The 23703-nt window shown below is 53.7% G+C and overlaps 1 protein-coding gene across 1 annotated transcript in view; it reads right to left on the bottom strand.

Annotated features, from left to right (window-relative positions):
* Positions 1–23703, bottom strand: part of FAM184B (family with sequence similarity 184 member B) — a 50862-nt gene that overhangs the window by 4681 nt on the left and 22478 nt on the right. Inside the window, exons 3-12 of the mRNA XM_084896813.1 lie at positions 22460–22595; positions 20562–20701; positions 19132–19338; positions 15676–15786; positions 14182–14289; positions 10457–10610; positions 8256–8419; positions 7303–7463; positions 5121–5267; positions 1272–1389 (exon numbers count right to left, since the gene is read on the bottom strand). Of these exons, the coding sequence (XP_084752939.1) occupies positions 1272–1389; positions 5121–5267; positions 7303–7463; positions 8256–8419; positions 10457–10610; positions 14182–14289; positions 15676–15786; positions 19132–19338; positions 20562–20701; positions 22460–22595 (1446 nt within the window). The remainder of the gene's footprint in view (positions 1–1271; positions 1390–5120; positions 5268–7302; positions 7464–8255; positions 8420–10456; positions 10611–14181; positions 14290–15675; positions 15787–19131; positions 19339–20561; positions 20702–22459; positions 22596–23703) is intronic.

The raw sequence follows: 23703 nt of genomic DNA, 5'->3' as shown, positions 1-23703 counted from the left end.
AAACACTGCCTTAGGGTAAGGTGGCCAGACCATCCAGGTGTTGGTGGGACAGTCCTGATTTCTAACAACTTTTCCCCGCGTCCCGTGGAGTTTTTAAAAAGTCCCGATTTTTTGAAAGATTGGAAGCATTGGAAAGATTCTTTCCAAAAATCGAGACTTTTTTAAAACGCCGCAGGACGCAGGAAAAATTGTTAGAAATCAGGACTGTCCTGCCAACACCTGGACAATCTGGGCACCTTACCTTGGGAAGTTAGGGATCCAGGTGCTCCCAGCATCTGAGAAGGGCACTGCGGACAGTTAACAATTAAGGTGCAGAAAGTTAATAAGGAGGCAAAGCAAGCAGACCCTCAGGCACAGTCCCTATCTGGCTACCGTTGTTAATGTGTGCCACTTTTTCTTGCCTTCTGCATTATCCTATATAATAAAAGCATAAAATGCAAATCCACTGAACAGCAGAACAACTGGTTGCTATGACACGCACTGACCACCAAGGGGCAGACACTCAACACCAGAGCTGTCCCCTGGTGGTAAGCCAGGCTCAGGGCTGGCAAGGGCGGCAGCCAGGCAGTAAGGAGCTGCGAGAGCCCCAGACTGCAAGAGGGATGTCTGACATCCCCTGAGGGGTCCCGGCCTGCAAGAGGGGGCTCAGGCCGGGCTGAGGCTTCCCCGTCCTTCCCCCACCCCCCCAATGCACCGATCTTGTGCACCCAGCCTCTAGTTTGTAAATAAATGGCTACCAGGCCTTGGTGGATGCCTGACACAGAAGCAGAGAAGACAGCTTTTCTCTTCAAGGACCCCAGGGGGTGGCTTTGCTCACTGGAAAACAGGCGGTCATTTTTACGGAAGATCCATACAGAGTAATGGGCTCGCTTGGATCTACTGAAATTCAAACATAAGGCGAGCCATTCTAGAGCTTCCCAAATGCTGTTGGCTAATAAAAACCAGAGTGATATCAGCCGTGGGCAGATGCTGTGGGGCCTGGGAGCAGACAGACTTTTTCGCCTTCTATTTTCCAGTATTATTATTATTATTATTATTATCATTTTTTTTTTTTTTTAGTGAGCATGCATTCTTGTGTACAACAGAAAAACAACCACGGCTCTTTGTAAGGTTGTTTTACGGTTATCAGCATTAAAACTTGAGATGCCCAGTGAAGTGCCAGGTGCAGGTGAATGCCTCTTTCCTCCTCCCTCCCCTCCCTCCCTCCTCTCCCCTCCCCCCAGGAACCCTCAGGCACCCACGCAGGGCCCCCTGGCCGCCAACAGCCTCACCGTGAGCTGCTTGATGATCTCCTCTCTCTCCTTCAGGCGGGTCTGCAGGCGGCCTATGAGCTGCACGTCCTCCGGCCTGGACGCCCCCTTCCCCGGCTTCTCTCCGGAACCCTTCAGTCTGTTTCAAGCACACATGCCGTTAGCCCCTCCCTGCCATTACTCAACCACGCGCAGGGGGAAGCGGTGATGACGTGGTAGGGACGCCACTCTCTCTGTGCACAAAAGGGGAAACTGAGGCCCAGAGAGCTTGCCCAAGGTCTCCCAGTGAGTTGGCTGCAGAGCTCGGGGTGGAGCCTAAGATCCCAACTCCCAATAAAAGCATAAAATGCAAATCCACTGAACAGCAGAACAACTGGTTGCTATGACACGCACTGACCACCAAGGGGCAGACACTCAACACCAGAGCTGTCCCCTGGTGGTAAGCCAGGCTCAGGGCTGGCAAGGGCGGCAGCCAGGCAGTAAGGAGCTGCGAGAGCCCGTTGTCCGTCCCCTCAGGGCTGCACGGCCCAGGAACCGAGGGCGAATGTGTGCACACAGATGCTGCGCGCAGTGGGGCTTCAGGAACCAGGGCTGTTTGGGAGAGGAGGCCTCAGCAGGAAAGTGCCCCCACCTGGCCCTGCCCAAGGCTCTGCTGATACCGATGTGGCTCTGGCGCCATCTGCTGGCCGACACGGAGTGTGGCGTGTGCAGAGCCGTGAGGGCAGCTGGTACCCGCAGCTCTTTCAGCCTGAAGCTGAGAAAGAACTCTCTGGATGGTGGGGGAGAGGGAGGGCTGGGGCTGCAGATGACCCACTGCCTGCGGTCGGTGGATAATAGGCGAGGATTTCGGCGCGAGGTGAGCTGGGCTCTAATCCCAGCTCTGCTTTTTTTCTCGCTGTGACCATGGTACGCATTTCGCCTGAGCCTCAGCAGCTCCTTTAAAATGGCGTGACACTCGGTGGTCCTGAGGATTCAATGAATGCCTGGCACGCGGCCAGTACCCATTAGAGGGAAGCTGGTAAAAGCTTCCGCTCCAGATTTCGGGTGGTTTGCTTTGTATTAGAGACAATGGAGGAGGGTTTTTTGTTTTTTTCCTGTTTTTAAAAATATATATTTTATTGATTTTTTTTTTTTTTTTTTTTTTTTTTTTTTTTTACAGAGAGGAAGAGAGAATTAGAGAGTTAGAAACAACCATGAGAGAGAATAATCAATCAGCTGCCTCTTGCACACCCCCTACTGGGGATGTGCCTGCAACCAAGGTACATGCCCTGACCGGAATCGAACCCGGGACCCTTAAGTCCGCAGGCTGACGCTCTATTCACTGAGTCAAATAAGTTTTGGCTGGAGGAGAGTTTTTAAGAGGGCAAGCCAAGAGTCAAACAGGTGACACTTAAATTCACTTAGTGCTGCTGGGCCTGGTCTCCCTGATGCCAGCACCCGACCCGCCGGTCTCTTAGCAGCCAGAGAACGTGAGCCAGACCGTGTGACTTCTGCCTAGAGCCTCGTCATGGCTTCCCGGTGTGTTCTGACTATGTCCACCCTCCTCCCCGCTCACCGTAGAATTTCCTTCGTCCCTTGGCATTACCCCACCAACCTGTTCCTACTGCTCACCCTCTCGCTCATTCCGAAGAAGCCATATGGGTAAGGTGACCAGATGTCCCGCTTTTGGTGGGATAGTCCCGATTCGGGACTTTTTTAAAACGCCGTGGAATGCGGGACAAATTGTTAAAAATCGGACTGTCCCGCCCAAAGAGGGATGTCTGGTCACCTTACACATGGGCCTTCTGGTTGCCCAGGCTTAGGAAGCAGGCCCCGGGGCCTTTGCACCTGCTGTTCTGTCTGCTTGAGATGCTCTTTCTCCAGATGGCTCTTTCATTCCCTCCCCCTCTGTGCGTAGATGTCACCTCCTTAAAGAGGCCTTCGCAGCCCACCCTAGCCACTCTCGAGAAACTGATGCTGTTTTTCTTCCAGCACTTGCACTACCAATATGAAGTTAAATATTTGTTAACTTCTTGTTAGCATCCCCATTATTATTTGAGGGTTCTATGAGAGCATAGTGTTTGTTTTGCTCCCTCCATGATCCAGAACCTGCAACAGTAAGCCCAGAATAAACATCTGTTGAATGAATACATTGCTGCCTTTGGTATTATCTATAATAATAAAAGCATAATATGCTAATTAGACCGGACAGCCAAACAACCTTCCGGACGTGCTTCCGGACGTCCTTCTGGACAAAGCCATGGTGGCGGGGGCCAAGGCAGAGATTGTTAGGGGCAATCAAGCAAGCAGGTGAGTGGTGAGGGGTGATCAGGGAGGCAGGCAGAGGCGGTTAGGGGCAATTAGACAAGTAGCGAAGCGGTTAGGGGTGATGAGGCAAGCAGAGGCAGTTAGGGGTGATGAAGCAGGCAGGCAGAGGTGGTAGGCAGTGAGGGGCAATCAGGCAGGTAGGCAAGTAGTGAGGAATGATCAGGCAGGCAGGCTAGCAGTGAGGAGCCAGTGGTCCTGGATTGCGAGAGGGATATACAACTGCCAGTTTAGGCCCGATCCCACAGACATCCCCTGAGGGGTCCTGGATTGTGAGGGGGACCTCCCCCACACGCATGAATTTCATGCACCGGGCCTCTAGTCTATATACATAAAAGCCTAAGCAACCCTTACAACCAGTCAACTGGAACGACCGGAATGACTGGAACAACCGGGACAACCGATCATCATGATGTGCACTGACCACCAGGGGGCAGATGCTCAATGCAGGAGCTTCCCCCTCATGGTCAGTGCACTCCTGCAGCACTCCCAAGCAGCGGCAGCAGGCGCAGCGGAGCTGGGATGAGCAGGAGGGGTGGGGCACCAGGCCCCGGCTCGGGCTCCTCCCCAGCCGCCTGCTGCTTCGGCACTGCTACATCCCTCAGGGGATGTCCGACTGCCAGCGTCAGCCCGATCCCCAGCAGTCCCACATCCCCTAGGGGTCCCGGACTGCAGGAAGGTGCAGGCTAGGCTGAGGGACCCTACCCATGCGTGAATCTGTGCACCAGGCCTCTAGTCTGTCCACAGGAATAATCATTTCCACCCTGCAGGACCCCTCTGAAGGTTAAATGAGATGATGTGTGGCCAAAACTGGTTTGGCTCAGTGGATAGAGCGTCGGCCTGCAGACTGAAAGGTCCCAAGTTTGATTCCGGTCAAGGGCAGGTACCTTGGTTGCGGGCACATCCCCAGTAGAGGGTGTACAAGACGCAGCTGATCGATGATTCTCTCTCATCGATGTTTCTAACTCTATCCCTCTCTCTTCCTCTCTGTAAAAAAAAAAATCAATAATATATATATATATATTTTTAAAATGAGATGATGTGTGTTGGAAGAGGGCCAATGCTAATAAGAAAGGTAGCCTTGCCGAAACCGGTTTGGCTCAGTGGTAGAGCGTCGGTCTGCGGACTAAAAGGTCCCGGGTTCGATTCCGGTCAAGGGCATGTACATTGGTTATGGGCATATCCCCGGTAGGGGGTGTGCAAGAGGCAGCTGGTCGATGTTTCTCTCTCATCGACATTTCTAGCTCTCTATCTCTCTCCCTTCCTCCTCTCTGTAAAATATCAATAAAATATATATTAAAAAAAAAAAAAAAAAAGGTAGCCGTGGTCCTTCCGATTTCTTCCCAGTGTGAGGACCAAACCAAGCCCATGAGGCAGTCTCACTCCTCACAGATTCCCTCCTGCACAGAGGAGGACTGCAGTGACCTAACATGACAGGAGACTCATCTTCTCAGCTCCTCAGGGGCTGAGGTGCTTCCTGGAACTCAGGATTTTTAGTTTTAAAACTAGGAGAGTCCCCTCTACTCTTCCCCTGCCCCCGTAACGTGGGGCCGAGGCCTCACTTACTCGGTTTCCAGGGCAGCCAGCTGGGCCTGGAGCCGGGCTTGAGCGCTGCTGAAGTCGGCCACCATGGCCTGCATCTCCTTCCGATGCTCCTGGCGCAGCATCTCCACCTCCCGGGCCTGCTGGGCCTGCTGGTCCTCCTCCAGCTGCCTGCAGCGGATGGAAGCACAGCTGGGCTGACCCAGCTGGAGGGACCAGCCTTTCCGGCCGCTGGGGTTTCCTCCCCCTCCTGCTGGGTGGCCAGGTCTGGAGACAATGGGTACAGGCAGGTTATGCATCTGAGGTCAGGACACCGTGGGAAGGAGCCTGGGGTATGTAAGGTTTGGGGTCCAGGATAAGCACCCTCGTGGAGCACCCCTTCTCAGCACTCCCACCCAGCATCCCATGAGGGAGAAGCCTCCTCATTCCGTGAAGAACAGCCTTGGGGAGTGGGGGGCAGGAGTAGAGGCAGCTCTCGAGGGGGGCCCTGGGAAGTCTGGGTGCAGAGCTTCTGTAGAATTCCTGACAGTTGGACTCTGAGACCTCGGAGATCCCCAGTCCAGGAGGAAAGGCGGGGGCGGGGGGGGGGGTGCCAGGAGAGCAGCGGGTAGAGCCAGGGTGCCATGTCCGTCGGCGGCCTCGCCCATCACTTCCCAGCTGTGTGACCTTCGGCTCACTGTCTTCCTCTGTTAAGGGGAGGTGACCGCGGTGGCTACCTTCCAGGGCTGTTGCAAGCATGACCCTGTTCAGACGTGTCCAGAACAGTCTGTAGCCCAAAGCAGGGGTCCAGCCATCAGCCATCACTTTGCCTTAACCTACCCACAAGCCTCAGGGGGGTGTCACCCTCAGAAAGTAGGTGCAGCCGAAACTGGTTTGGCTCAGTGGATAGAGCGTCTGCCTGTGGACTGAAGGGTCCCAGGTTCGATTCCGGTCAAGGGTATGTACATTGGTTGCGGGCACATCTCCAGTACGGGGTGTGCAAGAGGCAGCTGGTCAATGTTTCTCTCTCATCAATGTTTCTAGCTCTCTATCTCTCTCCCTTCCTCTCTGTAAAAAAACAAACAAACAAACAAAAAACAATAAAATATATTAAAAAAAAGAAAAAAAAAACCAATAAAATATATTAAAAAAAAAAAAAAAGAAAGTAGGTGCTTATGTTTGTGTGACTACATTCTTCTCCCAGGGGAGGGACCACTGTTTTCTGCACTAGAGGGGGCTGTCCCCCAAAATGGTGAGGAGTCCTTACCCTGCCCTACCTCCTTATTCAGTGTCACGTGGTGAGTCCCTAACTGAAATGGAGGTGTCTCACCTTGGCCAGGTGGGCTCATAGCTGTTTTTTATTATTATTATTATTATTATTATTATTATTGATATTTTTTACAGAGGTGAAGGGAGAGGGATAGAGAGTTAGAAACATCGATGAGAGAGAAACATCGACCAGCTGCCTCTTGCACACCCCCACTGGGAATGTGCCCGCAACCAAGGTACATGCCCTTGACCGGAATCGAACCTGGGACCTTTCAGTCTGCAGGCCAGCTCTCTATCCACTGGGCCAAACCGGTCAGGGCTCATAGCTGTTCTCAGATGAGTGTTTCACTTGCACAACTGAGATGAAATGGACAAAATCCCTGGAAGATATGAACTGCCAGAGCTCCCTCAAGAGGAAACAGCCTGAAAAGTCCTACAGCCGTTAATGAAGTTAAAGTTGTCCTCGTGAACTTTCCGAGAAGTGGGGGGTAGGGGCGGGCTGTGACTTCGGGACTGATAACGAGCTATCCAATCTCGAGCAGGTAACGGTGACGCCACAGTCTACCGAGTGGCCCCCATGCCAGGGGCCCCTCACACACTTCCCTGCCGTCCCAGCGGCCTGCGAGGCGGTGCCATCTCCCCTACAGAAGAGGTTAGCGGACTCCCCCAAACACAGCGAGGTAAGGGCACCCAGCGCGGTCTCCCTGAGGCTGGTTTTGAAGATAAAACCTCTGGTGTCCTTAGGTCTGATTCCACGAATGCCCTGATTTGTAGAGAAACTGAGTTCCCGCCTCTATTTCAGGGCTAATCCCTGCGTCAAGGGAGAAATGCCAGTGACGTGCTAGCGGGTTGGGGAGTATTTTCTCTGGGGAGGTGCTCTGGGGGGATCGGGCTCCCCAAGCGGCCGTGGAGGGAGGGGAGGGAAAGAGGGAGGGGAGCTCTGAGGCCGCAGACAGACCTGCGCTGGTCGCGGAGCTGCAGCGCCTCCTGCTGGTGCTGCTCCACCTGGGCCTGCAGCTGCCGCACAGTGTCCTTGAGCTGGGCGTTCTCCCAGAGGAGGCCGGCCTCGCTGGGAGGCTGCTGGGCGGGGCCCCTGGGGGGGCCTGCGCCATCCCTGCCCTGGGAGGAGGGAGCCAGGAGAGAGGTGTTCAGGGGGGCAAAGGCGGACACGGCCCGAGGTGCCCCTCCCGCCTCCGGCTCCAGGCAGCGGGGAGCACGAGGGCCATGGGCCAGTTTGAATGCTGAGGCAGGGCTGGGCCAGAGGCCTGGCTCCCAGGAGCCCCCTGTGCTGCCCAGCTCGTGGGCATCAGGGATGAGCAAGCAGGGCGGGAGGCTCATGGAGAGTGAGCTCTGAGCTGGGGCGAGGCTGCTCCCACCAGGGGAGCAGGGAGGTCTACACGGGGAGAGGAGCTCAGAGACAGGCCCTGCAGACCTGAAGGGGGGGTGCGGGGTGGGAGCGCGGACTGGCTGCCCCTAAGCCCTGTCTGGTACCAGCTCCCCGAGAGGCTGCTGGGTCTGAATGAAAAACAACACGCAGAACTCGAAATCCGTGTTTTGCTTACGAAGAGGGGAGCTAGGGACCCCCCCTGGCACCATGGTCGGCAAACTGCAGCTCGCGAGCCACATGCGGCTCTCTGGCCCCTTGAGGGTGGCTCTTCCACAGAATACCACGGCCTGGGCGCGTCTATGCTGAAGAAGTGGCGTTAGGAGAAGTTTAAGGTTAAAAAATGTGGCTCTCCAAAGAAATTTCAATCGTTGTGCTGTCGATAGTTGGCTCTGTGGACTAATGAGTTTGCCGACCACTGGCCTAGCGGAGGCAGAAGGGTGCTCCCGTTTCAGACAAGTACCCGGCCTCTCCTTCCCCGCTTGGAGAGGGTGTGGGGGGGGGGGGAGGTGGGACAGGGCGCTGACCTCTGTGGTGCTGGTGAGGCCCTCGCTGTCCCCTGCACCCGGGGGGACGGGCTGCTGCCGGTCAGAGCTGCCCCGGGCCCTCAGCTCGGCCTGCAACGCCTCCAGGTCCTGCTGGTGCTCGGAGCAGGCGGCCTTCTGCTCCCACAGCTCCTGCCGCAGGGACTCTGCGGAGGAAGCGCAGCCAAGGTCAGGTGTGTGCAGGGAAGGTCAGGGGCACTCAGCCAAGGTCAGGCGCCCGGGGAGCTGGCGTCTGTCCCGGGGTAGGCGCGGCTGCAGGCTTTGGGTCACGCTCTCCAAACTTATTTCAAGACGACAGCGACAAGAGTTCCATTTGCAGCGCTGAACTCCCGGCGAACTGTTCCCCGAAGACCTCCAACCATCCTATCCAGTCTGACCCGCCCCTTTTTGTGGGGTGGGACCTGGGGCTCAGAGAGGTTGAGCGAGGAGCCCAGAGCCACACAGCGAGGCAGTTGTGGAGTGGGGTTCTCCTTCCCTCTGCACTGCCTCGGAGACCCTGCCGGGTGTCAGGAAGGCAGCGGGTTCGGGTGGGGCAGCCTGAACCGGCACTGAACCCTGAGGCAACTCTGGGCCTCAGCACCACGTCCACGGACCGAGAGGAGAACAGGGAATTATCAATGACAAGCACCTCTTCTGGGGTTGCAGGTCTCCGAGTCTGAAATGTTGATGTTTATGCCAACTCTTAAGGGGACAGAACATGACCCTTCCCCTGGGGTGGCATGTGGGGGCAAGAGATGGCACATTATCCATACAGAACCGAGTAAAACCAGAATCACCCAGAAAAATAGACATGACCACCTGAACTCAGGAGAGGAACAGCCAGAAACTCACATTTCTCCCCTGAGGATGGTGCTGGGTTCTAGGTGTGCGTTGCTGTGATTGAAAGTCAGAGGAAGCAATCCTTTCAACATGACTATTTTTGGATAGAGTACACGCGATTCAGTGACTTATTTATTTTGTTAAAAAGAACATAATTTTTAGGACTAGCAAATTTAATACTTTTTTCTTGTGGGCTTTTGAGACTATATTTTAGTTATTGCAAGTGACTTTTGAAATATTGTCCCAATAATTCCATAAGGTAAGCACTGGCATGGACCTCAGTACATAGCAATATTTGTAAAATAAATGATGTTTAGAGTGAAAATCTATGATATTGTGAAAGTGTATTAGCTGTGAAAGGTTTCCCAAATGCCTACTAAGTATCTCTCAAAAGGTATAATATATTAAACACATATAAGTGCTTAATAAATTCTGATGACATTATGCTGAAAAACTGACTTGGTCATGTTTTCTCCTCAATAGAATTTTAATAAAGCAACTTCTATAGCTTTTCTTTAAAAAAAAAAAAATCCAGACACTGCCCCATTTTTAAGGATTTAACTTCACCACAAAACGGCAATAAAACCCTTTAGCAAAGCATGAACTGTAGTGTATTCATTACCTTCCCCTCTTCTCCCACCACTCACCCAACCATCCACTTATTCATTCACCCATCTTCCCATCCATCCATCCATCCATCCCTCTACAAATCCAGTTATTCATCTCTCTGTCCACCTGTCCATCTGTCTGTCCATATATCCCCCCTCCCATCCATCCATTCCTCTACAAACCCAGTTATCCATCTCTCTGTCCACCTGTCCATCCTCTGTCCCATCTATCTCCCCACCGATCCATCCATAGATCTACTCATCCATCCACCCACCCACCGATCCAGCATATCTGGGTCCCCATCCCAGTGTATCACTCACCTTCACACCCCTCGCCCACTGACCTCTCCTGCAGGTCAGGTGTGTCTCAGACAGGGAAGGCCTCAGCCCCCCAGGTTTGCAGAAATCTCCAGAATGGAATGAGAGGGTGAGGAATCCCAGAAAGTGCAGATATGTTCAGTAACAATGAGAGTGATCATTCACTGGGCTCATGCTATGTTAGGTGTTCTCTATGTAATATCTCCCCAAATCCACATTACACCCCTATGAGGCAGAGCAATTGTAACTCCATTTTATGAAAAAGAAAGATGAGGTCCCCAGGTCTCACAACTAGCTGCTGGCAGAGCCAGGAGAGTTGCTCTGGCCTGTGTGCCTCTTCTATCTCTGCCCCCCTACCTCTACCACCTACCCCCTCCCCCGGGCCTCCCATGGCCCCCGCCTCCCCATGCGGACCCCTCAGGTGAGGCTGGTGTGTACCTAGCAGCAGAGCCTGCGGAGCCTGTATCCTCGCCTGCTCCCCCTGGACCTCTTGTGGGACCTTCTCCTCCAAGGCCGGGCGCTCCAGCCGGAGGGCCTGCTGCTGGGTCTGGAGGCCGTGGCCGGACTCCTTTTCCAAGAGCTCCTCTGGGGCCTGTGGGGAAAGTGGGAGGAAGGAAGCATCACACTTGGCACAGCAGGGGACACCTGTGCCTCTGCCCAGCTCCTCCTCCGAGCTGGCACCAACTCCCTGGTGGGGCGTGCCAGCCTCCCCTCCACCCTGCCTGGGATGGCAGCGATGGCCTGGCACAGCAGCCATTCTGGACCCTGTGAACCCGCCCTGGTCCACAGCTGACTGGACTAGAGGCTCCTGTTCCAGGCTGGACCGGTCAGTGGGAATGTGGTGTTAGGAGGCAGGAGGAGAGAGAACAAGAGAAAGACAGACGCTGACTAGATGCCTTCAGAGTTAACACTCAGGAAAACAGCCCCACCAGCACCTGATGGGAGGACTGCGGACCTCCAGAACCGTAGGACAAGAGCTGTGTTGTGTTGAGCCACCCAGTTTGTGGTCATTTGTTACAGCAGCAATAGGACACCAATAGTTTTGGTTTTTGTTTTTTCTTCTTTAAAAAATTTTTTTTTTTTATTTCTTACAGAGAGGAAGGGATAGGGATCAAGAGCTAGAAACATCGATGAGAGAGAAACTTCAATCAGCTGCCTCCTTCCTGCACATCTCCTACTGGGAATGTGCCTGCAACCAAGGTATATGCCCTTGACCGGAATCGAACCCTGGACCTTTAAGTCCGCAGACCAACCCTGTATCCACTGAGCCAAACCGGTTTTAGAGGTTTATTTTCTCTCTCTCTCTCTCTCTCTCTCTCTCTCTCTTTTTTTTTTGGCAGTAGAGAGTTGCAGTTGATACATTTTGAAATGAAAAATTGAGGCTAGAAGAGAGAAATTCGAATTTCCAAGGTCACACAGAAAAGATGCAGGACTCATCCTCCCCTCCGCCTCTCCTTTTCTGTTCACAGAGGAGGACAGCGGCTCAGGAAGGTGGGGTGACCTGACTGAAGAGAGGAGGAAGGGGGTGGTGGAGCAGGACATGGTGGAGGCAGGATGGTAGCCATGGGCTGCAGTGTCCACGCCCTCAGGCAGCCTCTGGGAACAGTGGGAAACGGGATCTCTCCAAACGCAGGAGGCCCCCTCCCCTGAGAGGGGCAGAGCCATCCCGAGCACAGGAAGGCACTTCTCCAAACCACTGAACATTCAATTAATGTGAGTGACTTTACAGGACCCATTACAGTCCCCTGTAATCCTCTCGGCCAAACCCCAGCGCACTAGGGGTTCTATTTTAAGATGAACACAATGCATCTTTGAAAGGTGGTCAGCTGCCCTTGAGAATGACTTTGAACGCTCCCTTCCAGGGGATTTCTTTAAAACAGAAGCAGTCTGGGAGAGGTGAACTGCCTGGAGGACGGAGACCCAGGGTGAACACAGGTTGAAAATGACCGCCGTTTGCCCAGGAGGAGGAGGGCGGAGGCTTCTGCAGTGGGTGGCTGGCTGGAGCAGAAGCAGCGCTGTTTTTCTGTGCACGGTTTACACCCAGGTCATGTACCGCTAGAGACAGCGCTGAGCTGAATATCCACATCGCGTTAACTCTGTTTATGTGTTTTCCTTCCCTGTGCCCTCTGCTCAGAGGTATCAGCCCAGGACCCCACAACCGACCGCGGAAGGAAGGAATAGCGGGATGCTAAGCTGCACCACATGGACCTGACATTCATGATGTTCCCCGCAGGGGTCCCTGCTTCCCTCTGGAAACGGAGCCTGTGAGGGGAGGAGCTGAGAGAGGGGAGGAGCTGGGAGAAGGGAGGAGCCTGGAGAGGGGAGGAGCTGGGAGAGGGGAGGAGCTGGGAGAGGGGGGGAGCCGGGAGAGGGGGGGAGCCGGGAGAGGGGGGGAGCTGGGAGAGGGGGGGAGCTAGGAGAGGGGAGGAGCTGGGAGAGGGGGGGAGCCGGGAGAGGGGGGGAGCCGGGAGAGGGGAGGAGCCTGGAGAGGGGAGGAGCTGGGAGAGGGGAGGAGCTGGGAGAGGGGAGGAGCCTGGAGAGGGGAGGAGCTGGGAGAGGGGAGGAGCTGGGAGAGGGGGGAGCCGGGAGAGGGGGGGAGCTGGGAGAGGGGGGGAGCTGGGAGAAGGGAGGAGCCTGGAGAGGGGAGGAGCTGGGAGAGGGGAGGAGCTGGGAGAGGGGGGGAGCCGGGAGAGGGGGGGAGCCGGGAGAGGGGGGGAGCTGGGAGAGGGGAGGAGCTGGGAGAGGGGGGGAGCCGGGAGAGGGGGGGGAGCTGAGAGAGGGGAGGAGCTGGGAGAGGGGAGGAGCCTGGAGAGGGGAGGAGCTGGGAGAGGGGAGGAGCTGGGAAAGGGGGGGAGCTGGGAGAGGGGGGAGGTGGGAGAGGGGAGGAGCCTGGAGAGGGGAGGAGCTGGGAGAGGGGAGGAGCTGGGAGAGGGGAGGAGCTGGGAGAGGGGAGGAGCTGGGAGAGGGGGGGAGCCGGGAGAGCTGAGAGAGGGGAGGAGCTGGGAGAAGGGAGGAGCCTGGAGAGGGGAGGAGCTGGGAGAGGGGAGGAGCTGGGAGAGGGGAGGAGCTGGGAGAGGGGGGGAGCTGGGAGAGGGGAGGAGCTGGGAGAGGGGAGGAGCTGGGAGAGGGGGGGAGCTGGGAGAGGGGGGGAGCCGGGAGAGGGGGGGAGGTGGGAGAGGGGAGGAGCTGGGAGAAGGGAGGAGCCTGGAGAGGGGAGGAGCTGGGAGAGGGGAGGAGCTGGGAGAGGGGAGGAGCTGGGAGAGGGGAGGAGCTGGGAGAGGGGGGGAGCCGGGAGAGCTGAGAGAGGGGAGGAGCTGGGAGAAGGGAGGAGCCTGGAGAGGGGAGGAGCTGGGAGAGGGGAGGAGCTGGGAGAGGGGAGGAGCTGGGAGAGGGGGGGAGCTGGGAGAGGGGGGGAGCCGGGAGAGGGGAGGAGCTGGGAGAGGGGGGGAGCTGGGAGAGGGGAGGAGCTGGGAGAGGGGAGGAGCTGGGAGAGGGGAGGGGCCGGGAGAGGGGAGGAGCAGGGCCTCCCTCGGAGCCCCTGGAGGAACCAGCCTTGATTTCGGCTTCTGGCCTCTGTGTGAGACGCCATGCTTCTGTCTGTGCTCTAAGCCCCCAAGGGTGTGACGGGTCACCATGACACACCAGGAAGGGTATACAGCCACTGGAGCCATCAGAGACACTAACGGGCACCAGTGTCTGCCTGGAGCAGCATCCCTCAAAGGGCACGAGCGAGCAGGCTAGCCGGGGAGCAGCGGATAACAGGGAGGTGGCGGGAGGTGGCGGGAGGTGGAGGGAGGTGGAGGGAGGTGGAGGGAGGTGGAGGGAGGTGGAGGGAGGTGGCGGAGGCGGCCTGGGCGTTGTATGACTCTCAGGCTTCCCGCTGAGCAGAACCGAAGGCCCCTCTGGGCCCAGGCCGCTTTCCCTGCCGGGCAGGCTGCCCTCGCAGGAGAGAAGGCTCATCTGAGAAGCCTGCTCTCCCACACCCGCGCGGAAGTGTTGGGGCTCTTTTGTTCATGGCTTTTGCAGAAGGACTTTGTGATGATTTATTTTTTCCAGGGGTTTGGCAGCTCTGAGGGGAACAGTAAGAAAGCCCTTTAGTGCCAGCGTGTGCCCCTGGGACACAGAGAGAGGTCCTTCAGTGCAGCCGGAGGGGCCGGGCTCACCTGGGGCTCCGAGCCGCCGCGGGGCGGGCAGTCCGGCCCCGGGGGCCCGTCCTCGCCTCTCCGGGGACATCCCTTACTCTGCTGGATGAATTCTTCCAGCCTGGAGACCTGGAAGAGAGGAACAGGCATTGTCACCTGCCTCCTGGCCGTGGCCGTGAATCTGGGAGTTCCTTCTCCGGGTCCCTCAGTCTGGGGACAGTGCCCCATCCCACAAAGGCTAACATGCTTCCAGAAAGGCCCTTCCTTCCTCCCTCCCTTCCTCCCTCCCTCCCTTCCTTTTCTTCCTTCCTTCCTTCCTTCCTTCCTTCCTTCCTTCCTTCCTTCCTCCCTCCCTCCCTCCCTCCCTTCCTTTCCTTCCTTCCTCCCTCCCTCCCTCGCTTCCTTTCCTTCCTTCCTCCCTCCCTCCCTTCCTTTTCTTCCTTCCTTCCTTCCTCCCTCCCTCCCTTCCTTTTCTTCCTTCCTCCCTCCCTTCCTCCCTCCCTTCCTTTTCTTCCTTCCTTCCTTCCTCCCTCCCTCCCTCCCTTCCTTCCTTATCTCTTTCTCTCCTTCCTTTCCTCCCTCCCTTCCTTTCTTTTTAATACTTTTATTGATTTCAGGATGGAAGGGAGAGGGAGAGATTGAGCCCGAAAATGAGCATGTGCTCTGGACAGGGGGGTGGGCCCATGAAGCAAACTGCTGTTCATCTGGTCTACATCCCATGCCTACCCCTTTCTCCCTTGCCTGCCTCTACCATGGAGGCCGGACAGCTGAACCCGTGCCTTCCCAGGCTGGCCATGTGGCACCAGTGTTACCCCCGGGAACAGGAGTCCGCTGGGTGCTGAGATTGCTCTCTGCTCTCTGCTGCCTGCTGAAGCGGGCAGGCCTGGTCACCACTGCTCCCAGCCCCCCCCCCCCCCCACCCTTCCCGTTTTCTGGTTTAAATGTGGGCCTGACGGCCGGTGTGGCTACCGACACCAGGAATCTGAGCCGACTTCTCCATTCAAAGCAGCAGGCTCAGTGCCCGGGGCCACGATATTTTTAGGGGCCATAGAAATATTTTAATTTCTTTCAAAATCACAAGAAAAAAAATACAGCCTGGCTATATTTACCTTTATAGGAATGCAGTCCTAAAAATAATTTTTAATTTGTGATACAGGAAAGGAGCCATGACAGCAAGCGTGTCCAGTGCCCACAGAAGTGAGAACGAAGCCTGGTGAAGGAGCCATCTGGACCGCAGAGGGGCCAGCGTGGTATCATTTAGCCACAGAACCAGCACTGCAGCCTCCTCCTCCTCTCACGTGAGACAGTAAGTGTCTCTTGGATAAGTCTCCATAAATCAGGCTCTCTGCAGCTGCGGCTAAATTTATTGTTGTGCTCAAGTCCTTTTGTTTCTTCCGAGGATGCCGAATGCGATAAGGCCGGGGCAGTTCCCTGAGATTGCCAGCATCTCCGTTAACCAGCACCTCCGAGGGCCCAGAACCCCCCTCCCACACCCCGCATTGATTCCAGTCTTACCTGCAGCAGAGAATTCTGGAGCTTCACATTTAGGGCAGCTTTCTCTTCTTCTAGCTGCTTTATTTCGTTTTCTGACTTCTTCTTCACCTCTTCCAACTGTTCTTCTACTTCCTAAATGGTGGTGAGGAGAGTTAGCCACACAAGACACAGACACATGGGCTGGAGTCACCCTGCCTGATCCCAAAAGGGTTCCAAGAAGCTTATGAGAGTCATAAAATACTGAAAGGATGAACAGCAAGACGGTAGACAATGATAATGACATGAAATGTAAATGGTCTAAGTGACTTCCAAAAGCCTGAGGCCAAAATGAATTAAAGAGTAAGATCCAGCGATACCATCAAAGCTCTTTGAATAGAAAGACATAGGTAGATCAAAAGTAAAGAAAAGGATTAAAACAGACCATGACACACTGATGATAAAAACAATAGAATGACTATATTTGTATCGAAGTAGACTTTAGGACAGCAGTATTTCACAAATGATTAAAGCGCCAATTCATTTAAAAGACATAATAATCTTTATTTTTATTGATTTCAGAGAGGAAGGGAGAGGGAGGGAGAGAGAGAGAAACATCAATGATGAGAGAGAATCACTGATTGACTGTCTCCTGCACACCCCCTACTGGGGATCGAGCCTGCAACTTAGGCATGTGCCCTTAACTGGAATCAAACCCAGGTTGACACTCTATCCACTGAGCCAAACCAGCTCAAGTTATCTTTAAATAAATCAGTATGAATTTATATAAAGCAAAAGCTAAAGAGAACTATAAAGTGTGACAATTTAAATGTGAGATTCAGTACTCCTTTCTCAGTAATCAACAGAACAAGTAGAGCAAAATTAATGAGGAAATAAAATACTTGAGCAAGACTATCAACCAACACAACCTAATCAGCACTTATAGAATCAGCAGCAGATCCATATTCTTTTCCTAGTGCACAAGGACCATCCATCAAGACAGACCATATTTGAGCCATAAACAAGATGAATAATTGAAAAGGTATGAAATTATAGAACCCATTCTTTGACCACAAGGGAAATGAAATAGAAATCAACAGGAAAAGATCCCAATATTAAGCAACATATTTAAAAACAACCAAGAGTATTTTTTGGAGTTGATAGAAATAAAAAGTTGGGAAATTTTTTAAAGAAAATTATTCACATTTATAATTGTTAGTAAAAGTAGAACGCAGAGGCCTAGACTGGTTTGGGGCGATTTCCTCATGGTCTGACAGTGAGTCTGTTTCCCCAGACTCGGCACTTCTGACACACTAACTTGAGTCTGCGTTTGAGGGCATGGGAGGTGGTAAGTTCCTTGAAAGCATGCATGATTCCTGTACCTCTGCATTGCTCAAAACACAGGGTGCGCATTCAATACACGGTAAATGAACAGTGCGAGGAGAGTGGCAGGTGAGGACTGGGAGGCTGCTCGCCAAGGCCTGGGCATGCGTATCCTGTTATGCCACAGAGGACAAATCTTAGTGTCTTCGCCGTCAGGCAGGCTATGTGACTCTCAAATTACCTAATCTCCCAGGTTCCTCATCTCTGAAATAGGAAAACCTCTGCCTCCAGAGTTGCGATAAGGGGGAACCATGGCGTGGAGGGCTGCCCAGCATCTGATTCTCCTCCAGATATTGGGGAAGTCCCCTGCTCTGTTACATTCAGAGCCCTCCTTCCACCTCAGAACCCAAGACCACCAGCCCTACCTTCCCAGACTTCACATTCAGGGCCCAGAGGGGCTGGGGGGCAGAGCCGATGCCACCTTTGTTTGGTTTATTTGCATTCTCACTCCTGATTGGCTGGTGGACGTCGTGAAGTGATGGTCAATTTGCATGTTTCTCTTTTATTAGTGTAGATGTTGTTCACTTGTTCCGTTTTATTATTAGTTATTGTTGTTGTTAGTCTCTACCAGGTCTAATTTATACATTTAAGTTTTATCTTTGGTATGTATGCATAGGAAGAAGCATAGTGTACATAGGGTCTCAGGCATCCACTGGGGGTCTTGGGATTAGGGTGACGACTGTAATTAAAGCTCCACCTATGTTCACAATAATTACCAGTTTCTAAAACATTCACAAAGGTTATTTGCTTTCCCAGCGAATGGGAGAGATGAGGCTCCGTGTCCCTCCTTAGCAGAAAGCCTCCCCTTTGCTGGGAGGTCGGAGCAGTACCCCGAGGCTGAGAGTCTCGCACACTGCCAGGCCTCCGTGGAGTGCCTGCACCCACACAGTGCTTGTGCCGCCCCAGGCACGAGCATATGCTGTGCTTTTTCCACATGGCTCACCTCATTTAATCCTCATACTCTGCGGGGTGCTATTTTCATCCTGTTTTATACACGAGGAAGCTGAGGCTGGCGGAATTTCTCTCTGAGGGGGCCCAGGTTAAATAACGGCTCCGGTCACGGAGCGAGAGGGTGGCAGGGATGGGAGGTGAGGCCAGGCTGTCGGCCAGGCCGGAGTGTTTGTTTCATGTTATTTCTCTCTGTTTTTGCTGAGTAAAGTTGAATTTGCCTGTTAAACGCTCGGATGACACAATTCTAGCCCATGTCAATGGCTCCAGGCCCACGGTCTTAGGGGGTGATAGGGGGAGACTTACAATCTATAGATAGAGCACCTGTGTTAGTCTGAAAAGTAATCATATTATTTTAAATCTTAGAGCACATATACATATGTGAATAGGCGGTTAAGTTTTTCTTAAAATTTCCTCTTCGTGTTTTTAAAAAAATTTTTTTTTAAAATTCAATTCAGAAAGGAAAAGAGAGGGAGAGAAATAGAAACATAATGATGAGAAAGTTTCATTGATTGGCTGCCTCCCGCATACCCACCCCTGGGGATCGAGCCTGCAACCTGGGCATGTGCCCTGACCAGGAATCGAACCGGTGACCTCTTGGTTCCTGGGTTGATGCTCAACTGCTGAGCCACACTCTGCTGGGCTCAAAGCTTCCTTTCTAAGGCCTGTGTGAAGCGATTGACTCAGCTGTGAATTCAGCAAGCAGAGTTCATAACCATGGTCAGGCCGACCCACCAGGAGTCAAAGCATCATCTCATCGCCTGATGACTAATTACAACGGGTGACATGTGTGGAACCCCAGCCCTGCACGTAGCTGCACTCCTCACCCCAGCCCCTTCCCCTTTATAATCCTGTCCCCTGCCTCTTGCTGGAAGGCAGGGTTTGATGCTTGTAAGCGCCCTTTTTGGTTGGCTGGCCTTCTCAATAAACGCCCGATATGATTCAACCCTGCCTCGTTATTGGACACAGCGGGGGTTCCCCGGTAACGGGTGTCCCCAAGCCCTCCAAAGACCCTGACCCTCCTCGGGATGGAGGACTAGCTCAGACCTGCACACAGCAGGAGCTCAGACGACGTCTGAGGAAGGAAAGGGGAAACAGAGGAGGAAAGAGGGAGGAAGGAAAGGCGAAGAAGAGGAGCAAACGGAAGAGCATCCGTGGGCGCGACCTCACCCTCTGCAGCCGCTTCCTGTCTGCCGCGGCGGAGGAGCGCACGGACTTGATCTCCGCCTTGTGCGTCCTCACCAGCTCCTCCAGGCGCCGCACCAGCTGCTCCTTCAGGTGCTGCTTCTCCTCCTCCGTCTGCCGTGTGAGCTTCCGGAGGTCCTGCTCGTACTGCTGCTTCAGGTGTCCCGTCTCCACAGCCGCCTCTCGCTCCGTCTGTAAGAAGAGCGCCCGGTAAGCCTGCCCGGCGGGGGGATGAGCAGGGGACCGCCACTTCCTTTCCGTGCGGCTTGCACAGCGTTTATGTGCTGGTTTTACAGCCTGTTTCACACGGCGCAGTAAAGTTTACAAGACGGTATATTGGATATGGGTAAGAGGCTTGACTTGATGCACCGTCGGAAAAGGGCTTTTTGGAATAATCGTGTGTTTGCTGTCGCAGGATCAAACAGTCAGGCCCACACTATAGAGCAGGGGTGGGGACCCTCTGGCCCAAGGGCTGCAGAAGGCCTGCGAAAGCATTGGGTCTGGCCCTGCCAAGGCATTGGGGATGAGTTAATTAAATGTCTGACCAAATACAGCTGGCCAGTTTTTTGTTTTTTGTTTTAATATATTTTATTGATTATTTACAGAGAGGAAGAGAAAGGGATAGAGAGTTAGAAACATCAATGAGAGAGAAACATCGATCAGCTGCCTCTTGCACACCCCCTACTGGGGATGTGCCCGTAACCAAGGTACATGCCCTTGACCGGAATTGATCCTGGCACCTTTCAGTCCGCAGACCGACGCTCTATCCACTGAACCACACCAGTTTCGGCAGCAGGCCAGTTTTTAAGCTGATGATTTTGTATAGCCTGCGCATGACGTTATAAATATCTAAATGGCCCTTGGCAGAGAAAAAGGCCCCCCACCCCCTGCTGTACAGGTTCCTAAAGCAGTGGTGGGCAAAGTCATAAGTCCACAGAGCCAACTATCAACAGTGCAATGATTGACATTTCTTTGGAGAGTCAAATTTTTTTCAATTTAAACTCTTTCTAACACCACTTCTTCAGCATAGACTCGCCCAGGCCGTGGTATTTTGTGGAAGAGCCACATCTCAAGGGGCCAAAGAGCCGCATGTGGCTCGCGAGCCACTGTTTGCCGACCACTGTCCTAAAGAATGCTTTCTTTGAACTAGGGGCATAGAGAGGGACACTAAGCAAGTTTCCAGTTTCTCAGCAGTCCATGATAAGGCATTTGGAGAATTCTGCTACATGCTCTGTCTCCTAGTTCCAAATGCCATGACGTTGGTGGGAAGCTGGTGGAATCCAGACCCACATTCCCCCACTGGGGCCCTGGCACCTGCTGCTTCCAGGGAGATCATCGTGGCTGGGGACTGAGGTCTACCTGACGTTCATTCTAGCAAAGCCCCGTGTCCCCACCCCCAGCGCCGGGTCACACACCTGCGTATCGGTACCTCCTTTCGTACACGGACACTCCTTGGGAAGGTCCTGATCCAGCTGAGGACGGGGACTGCGGGCGTCCACGTCGCTGGCTTTCCCTAAGACTTCCTTCTCCGGAATTCGCTCTGTCTTCGTGTCATCTGCGAGCAAAAGGTTCAACATCGTTCGGAATGCCCTTGGCCTTGACCGCAGTCTGAGGCCTCCCGCCACTGAGTGCCCATGCCGCTACTCAACAATCTGCCCACCACGCCCCGTGTAAGCCCTGCCCGGTGGCCTCCTGACCCTCAAGCATGGTCAAGGTGGAGACTGCCATCTTCGCTCAACAGCACCCTGAGTTCAAATAGTTGTCCTGCTCTCCCTCTTAGACTACTCATCTTTCCTTTCTGTGACTGTTTTCCATAAGTTACAAAAATTGAACATGTGCCTGGGTATACGTACATATGAAAGGATAAGATTAAAAGTAACTACAATATAACCAAAACTGTTCATTTTCTTCCCCTATTCCCCCTCATTCCCTATATTAGAGACCACCACGCTCTAAACCCTCCACGCCCTCTGGTCCCCACTCGGACCTCTCCTCCTCTGCACCTTTCCAGGCCTTCAGGATTTCTTCTTTCCCTGACACCGCATCCTCCTCCTCCTCCGGCCTGGGCCACGCAAAGCTGTAACTGTCCTCCATGCCCCCTGCAGGCGGAGCCCCTGCTGTGGGCCTTTGTTGTCTCTCCCAGGCAAGCTGGTCACACTGCAGGTATCAGAGGGGGCCCCGTGGGAGGCGTGTAGGAATCAGATATTCTTAGCCACGAGCACCAGCTCTATCACCAACCAGTCTGGCTGGCCTTGGCCTCGACATTTTCCCTTGCTCAGACTTGGTTCCTGTGATGCCAACACCACCCTGCTCCCAGAATTATGGGGAAGACTTAATAAGGTCACAGTGTGAGATAATGTTAAACGTGTAGTGTGTATGGTGGATATCAGAGGAGAAGGGGGGTTGGGAGAGGATGAAGAGGAGAAAGGAAGATGAAGAGAAAAAAGGGGGCTAAATATATGGTGACAGAAGGAACCTAGGCTTCAGGTGTTGAGCACACACTAGAGTATATATATGTAAGTTGTACAACTGAAATTCATAAATGTTATTAACCAACTAGAGGGGTTTTACTTCAGCCCTGCTTGCCCCCCTTTCACAGTCCGGGAGCCTCAGGGGCAGGAGGTGACCCGGTGATCAGGAGAAGGCAACACCCCATCACACCTCTGCTGCTGCCACTGCCGGCAGCGCAAACCTCAGCCGGCCTTGGTTACCTGAGTCTTGGGCGGCCCTGGGCAGATGGGCAGCCACCATCCGAGACTTTCCTGCACCTCAGGCCGGCCCTGGGCAGCTGGGGGGCTGAGGGGACTGGGGGACTCCAGAGGCAGGCACATGCAGGCACAGGGGGCGGGGGTGTGGGGACTGGGCACCATCATCTTGTGGCTGTGGGCACCGCCATCTTTGAGGGTGGGGCAGTCAATTAGCATATTCCCTCCTTATTGATCATAGGCGCTGCCATATTTGTGACCACATAAAGGTCAATTAACATATCCCCTCTTTATTAGATATCAGCTCAATTAATAAAAATATTAAAAAGTTTATAGTGTTGTCTAAGTGTGGTGTGCCGAGAGGTGCGGGCATGGTGGTGGGCTGGTGGGGCAACATTTGGGAGCAAGGGGTCCTTTAGACTCACACCTTTTAGAGGTCTGGCCTGCAGCAGGCGAGGTGCTGGCTCACCTGTGTCCTCCATGGACCGGACTGGCCCACCAGGTGGGGCAGATCAAACAGCCCTGCCCCTCCACTCCACTCCGCACCGCACCGCACCGCACCAGGCGGCTAACCTTCCCCCTGCAAGTAAATCGTTGTACGGTCTCACCTGTTTTCTGTGCCACGTGGCACTCCTGCAGTATCAGTCTGTCCTTGGCCACGGCCAGCTTCTCCCCAAGTTTCTTTGCGGTGCTTTTCAGCTCCGAGTTCTCCTGTCGAGCCTCCTTGAGCTGCACATCCAGGTCCTAAACAGACAGATGGTCGCATGTCTCTGGTGACAGTTCTGGGGAGAGACACCCTCTGCACACAGAGCCAACTTCAGGTCTGAATGGTGGGGAAGCCCTTAGTCTTCAGTGGCCCAGGGCTCATCAAATCCCTGCTCACCCTCTGACTGGCTGTGTGACCTTGGGCAGGTTACTTAACCTTTCTGAAGTGAGGATCAAATGAGATGACGTGTCTGGGACTGAAAAAAATGCTCAGGGAGCACAAACCGGTTTGGCTCAGTGGATAGAGCGTCGGCCTGCGGACTGAAAGGTCCCAGGTTCGATTCCGGTCAAGGGCATGTACCTTGGTTACGTGCACATCCCTAGTGGGAGTGTGCAAGAGGCCGCTGATGGATGTTTCTCTCTCATCGATGTTTTTAACTCTTTATCCTTCTCCCTTCCTCGCTATAAAAAAATCAATAAAATATATTCTTTAAAAATGCTCCGGGAATATTAGGAATATCAGCCATTGCTACTGTAGGGATGGGGTCTGTGGGGCTCACATAACTGATTTAGTGGTCTGGCTCCCTACAAATACAAAGCCCTGAGGATTTTAGGTTATAGGCAAGTTGTTCTGGAATGAGCAGAGTCTTCACAATTAGGCTGACCTGAGCTCAAAAACTTCAGTAGTGGCCGTGTGCCCCGCTAGGCCAGCCCTTAAGGCTCTCAATTTCATCTGCAAACTGGAAGTCTAAGCTCGCTGAAATCAGGGGCCAACATGAGCTCGCCACATGTCTCCTGCCTATAGCCCTGGCCTGGCACATAGTAGGTGTTCAATAAATACTTGCTAAAAACATGTGGTTGGGACAGAACGTCAGCCTGCGGACTGAAAGGTCCCAGGTTCGATTCCGGTCAGGGGCATGTACCTTGGTTGCGGGCACATCCCCGGTAGGGGGTATGGTATGCAAGAGGCAGCTGATCGATGATTCTCTCTCATCGATGTTTCTAACTCTCTATTCCTCTCTGTAAAAAAATCAATAAAATATATTTAAAAATAAATAAATAATGCACGTGGTTGGGCTCAGTGGAGATAATAACGCTCATTTCAGTAGAAGTCGAGTGCTTGGCACATAGCAGGTGTGCAAAACGA

This window comes from Pipistrellus hanaki, assembly GCF_964339955.1.
Source record: "Pipistrellus hanaki genome assembly, chromosome: 1".
NCBI classification, from domain to species: domain Eukaryota; kingdom Metazoa; phylum Chordata; class Mammalia; order Chiroptera; family Vespertilionidae; genus Pipistrellus; species Pipistrellus hanaki.
The sequence above is the reverse complement of the archived record's forward strand: the minus strand, read 5'-3'. Positions and strand labels throughout refer to the sequence as shown.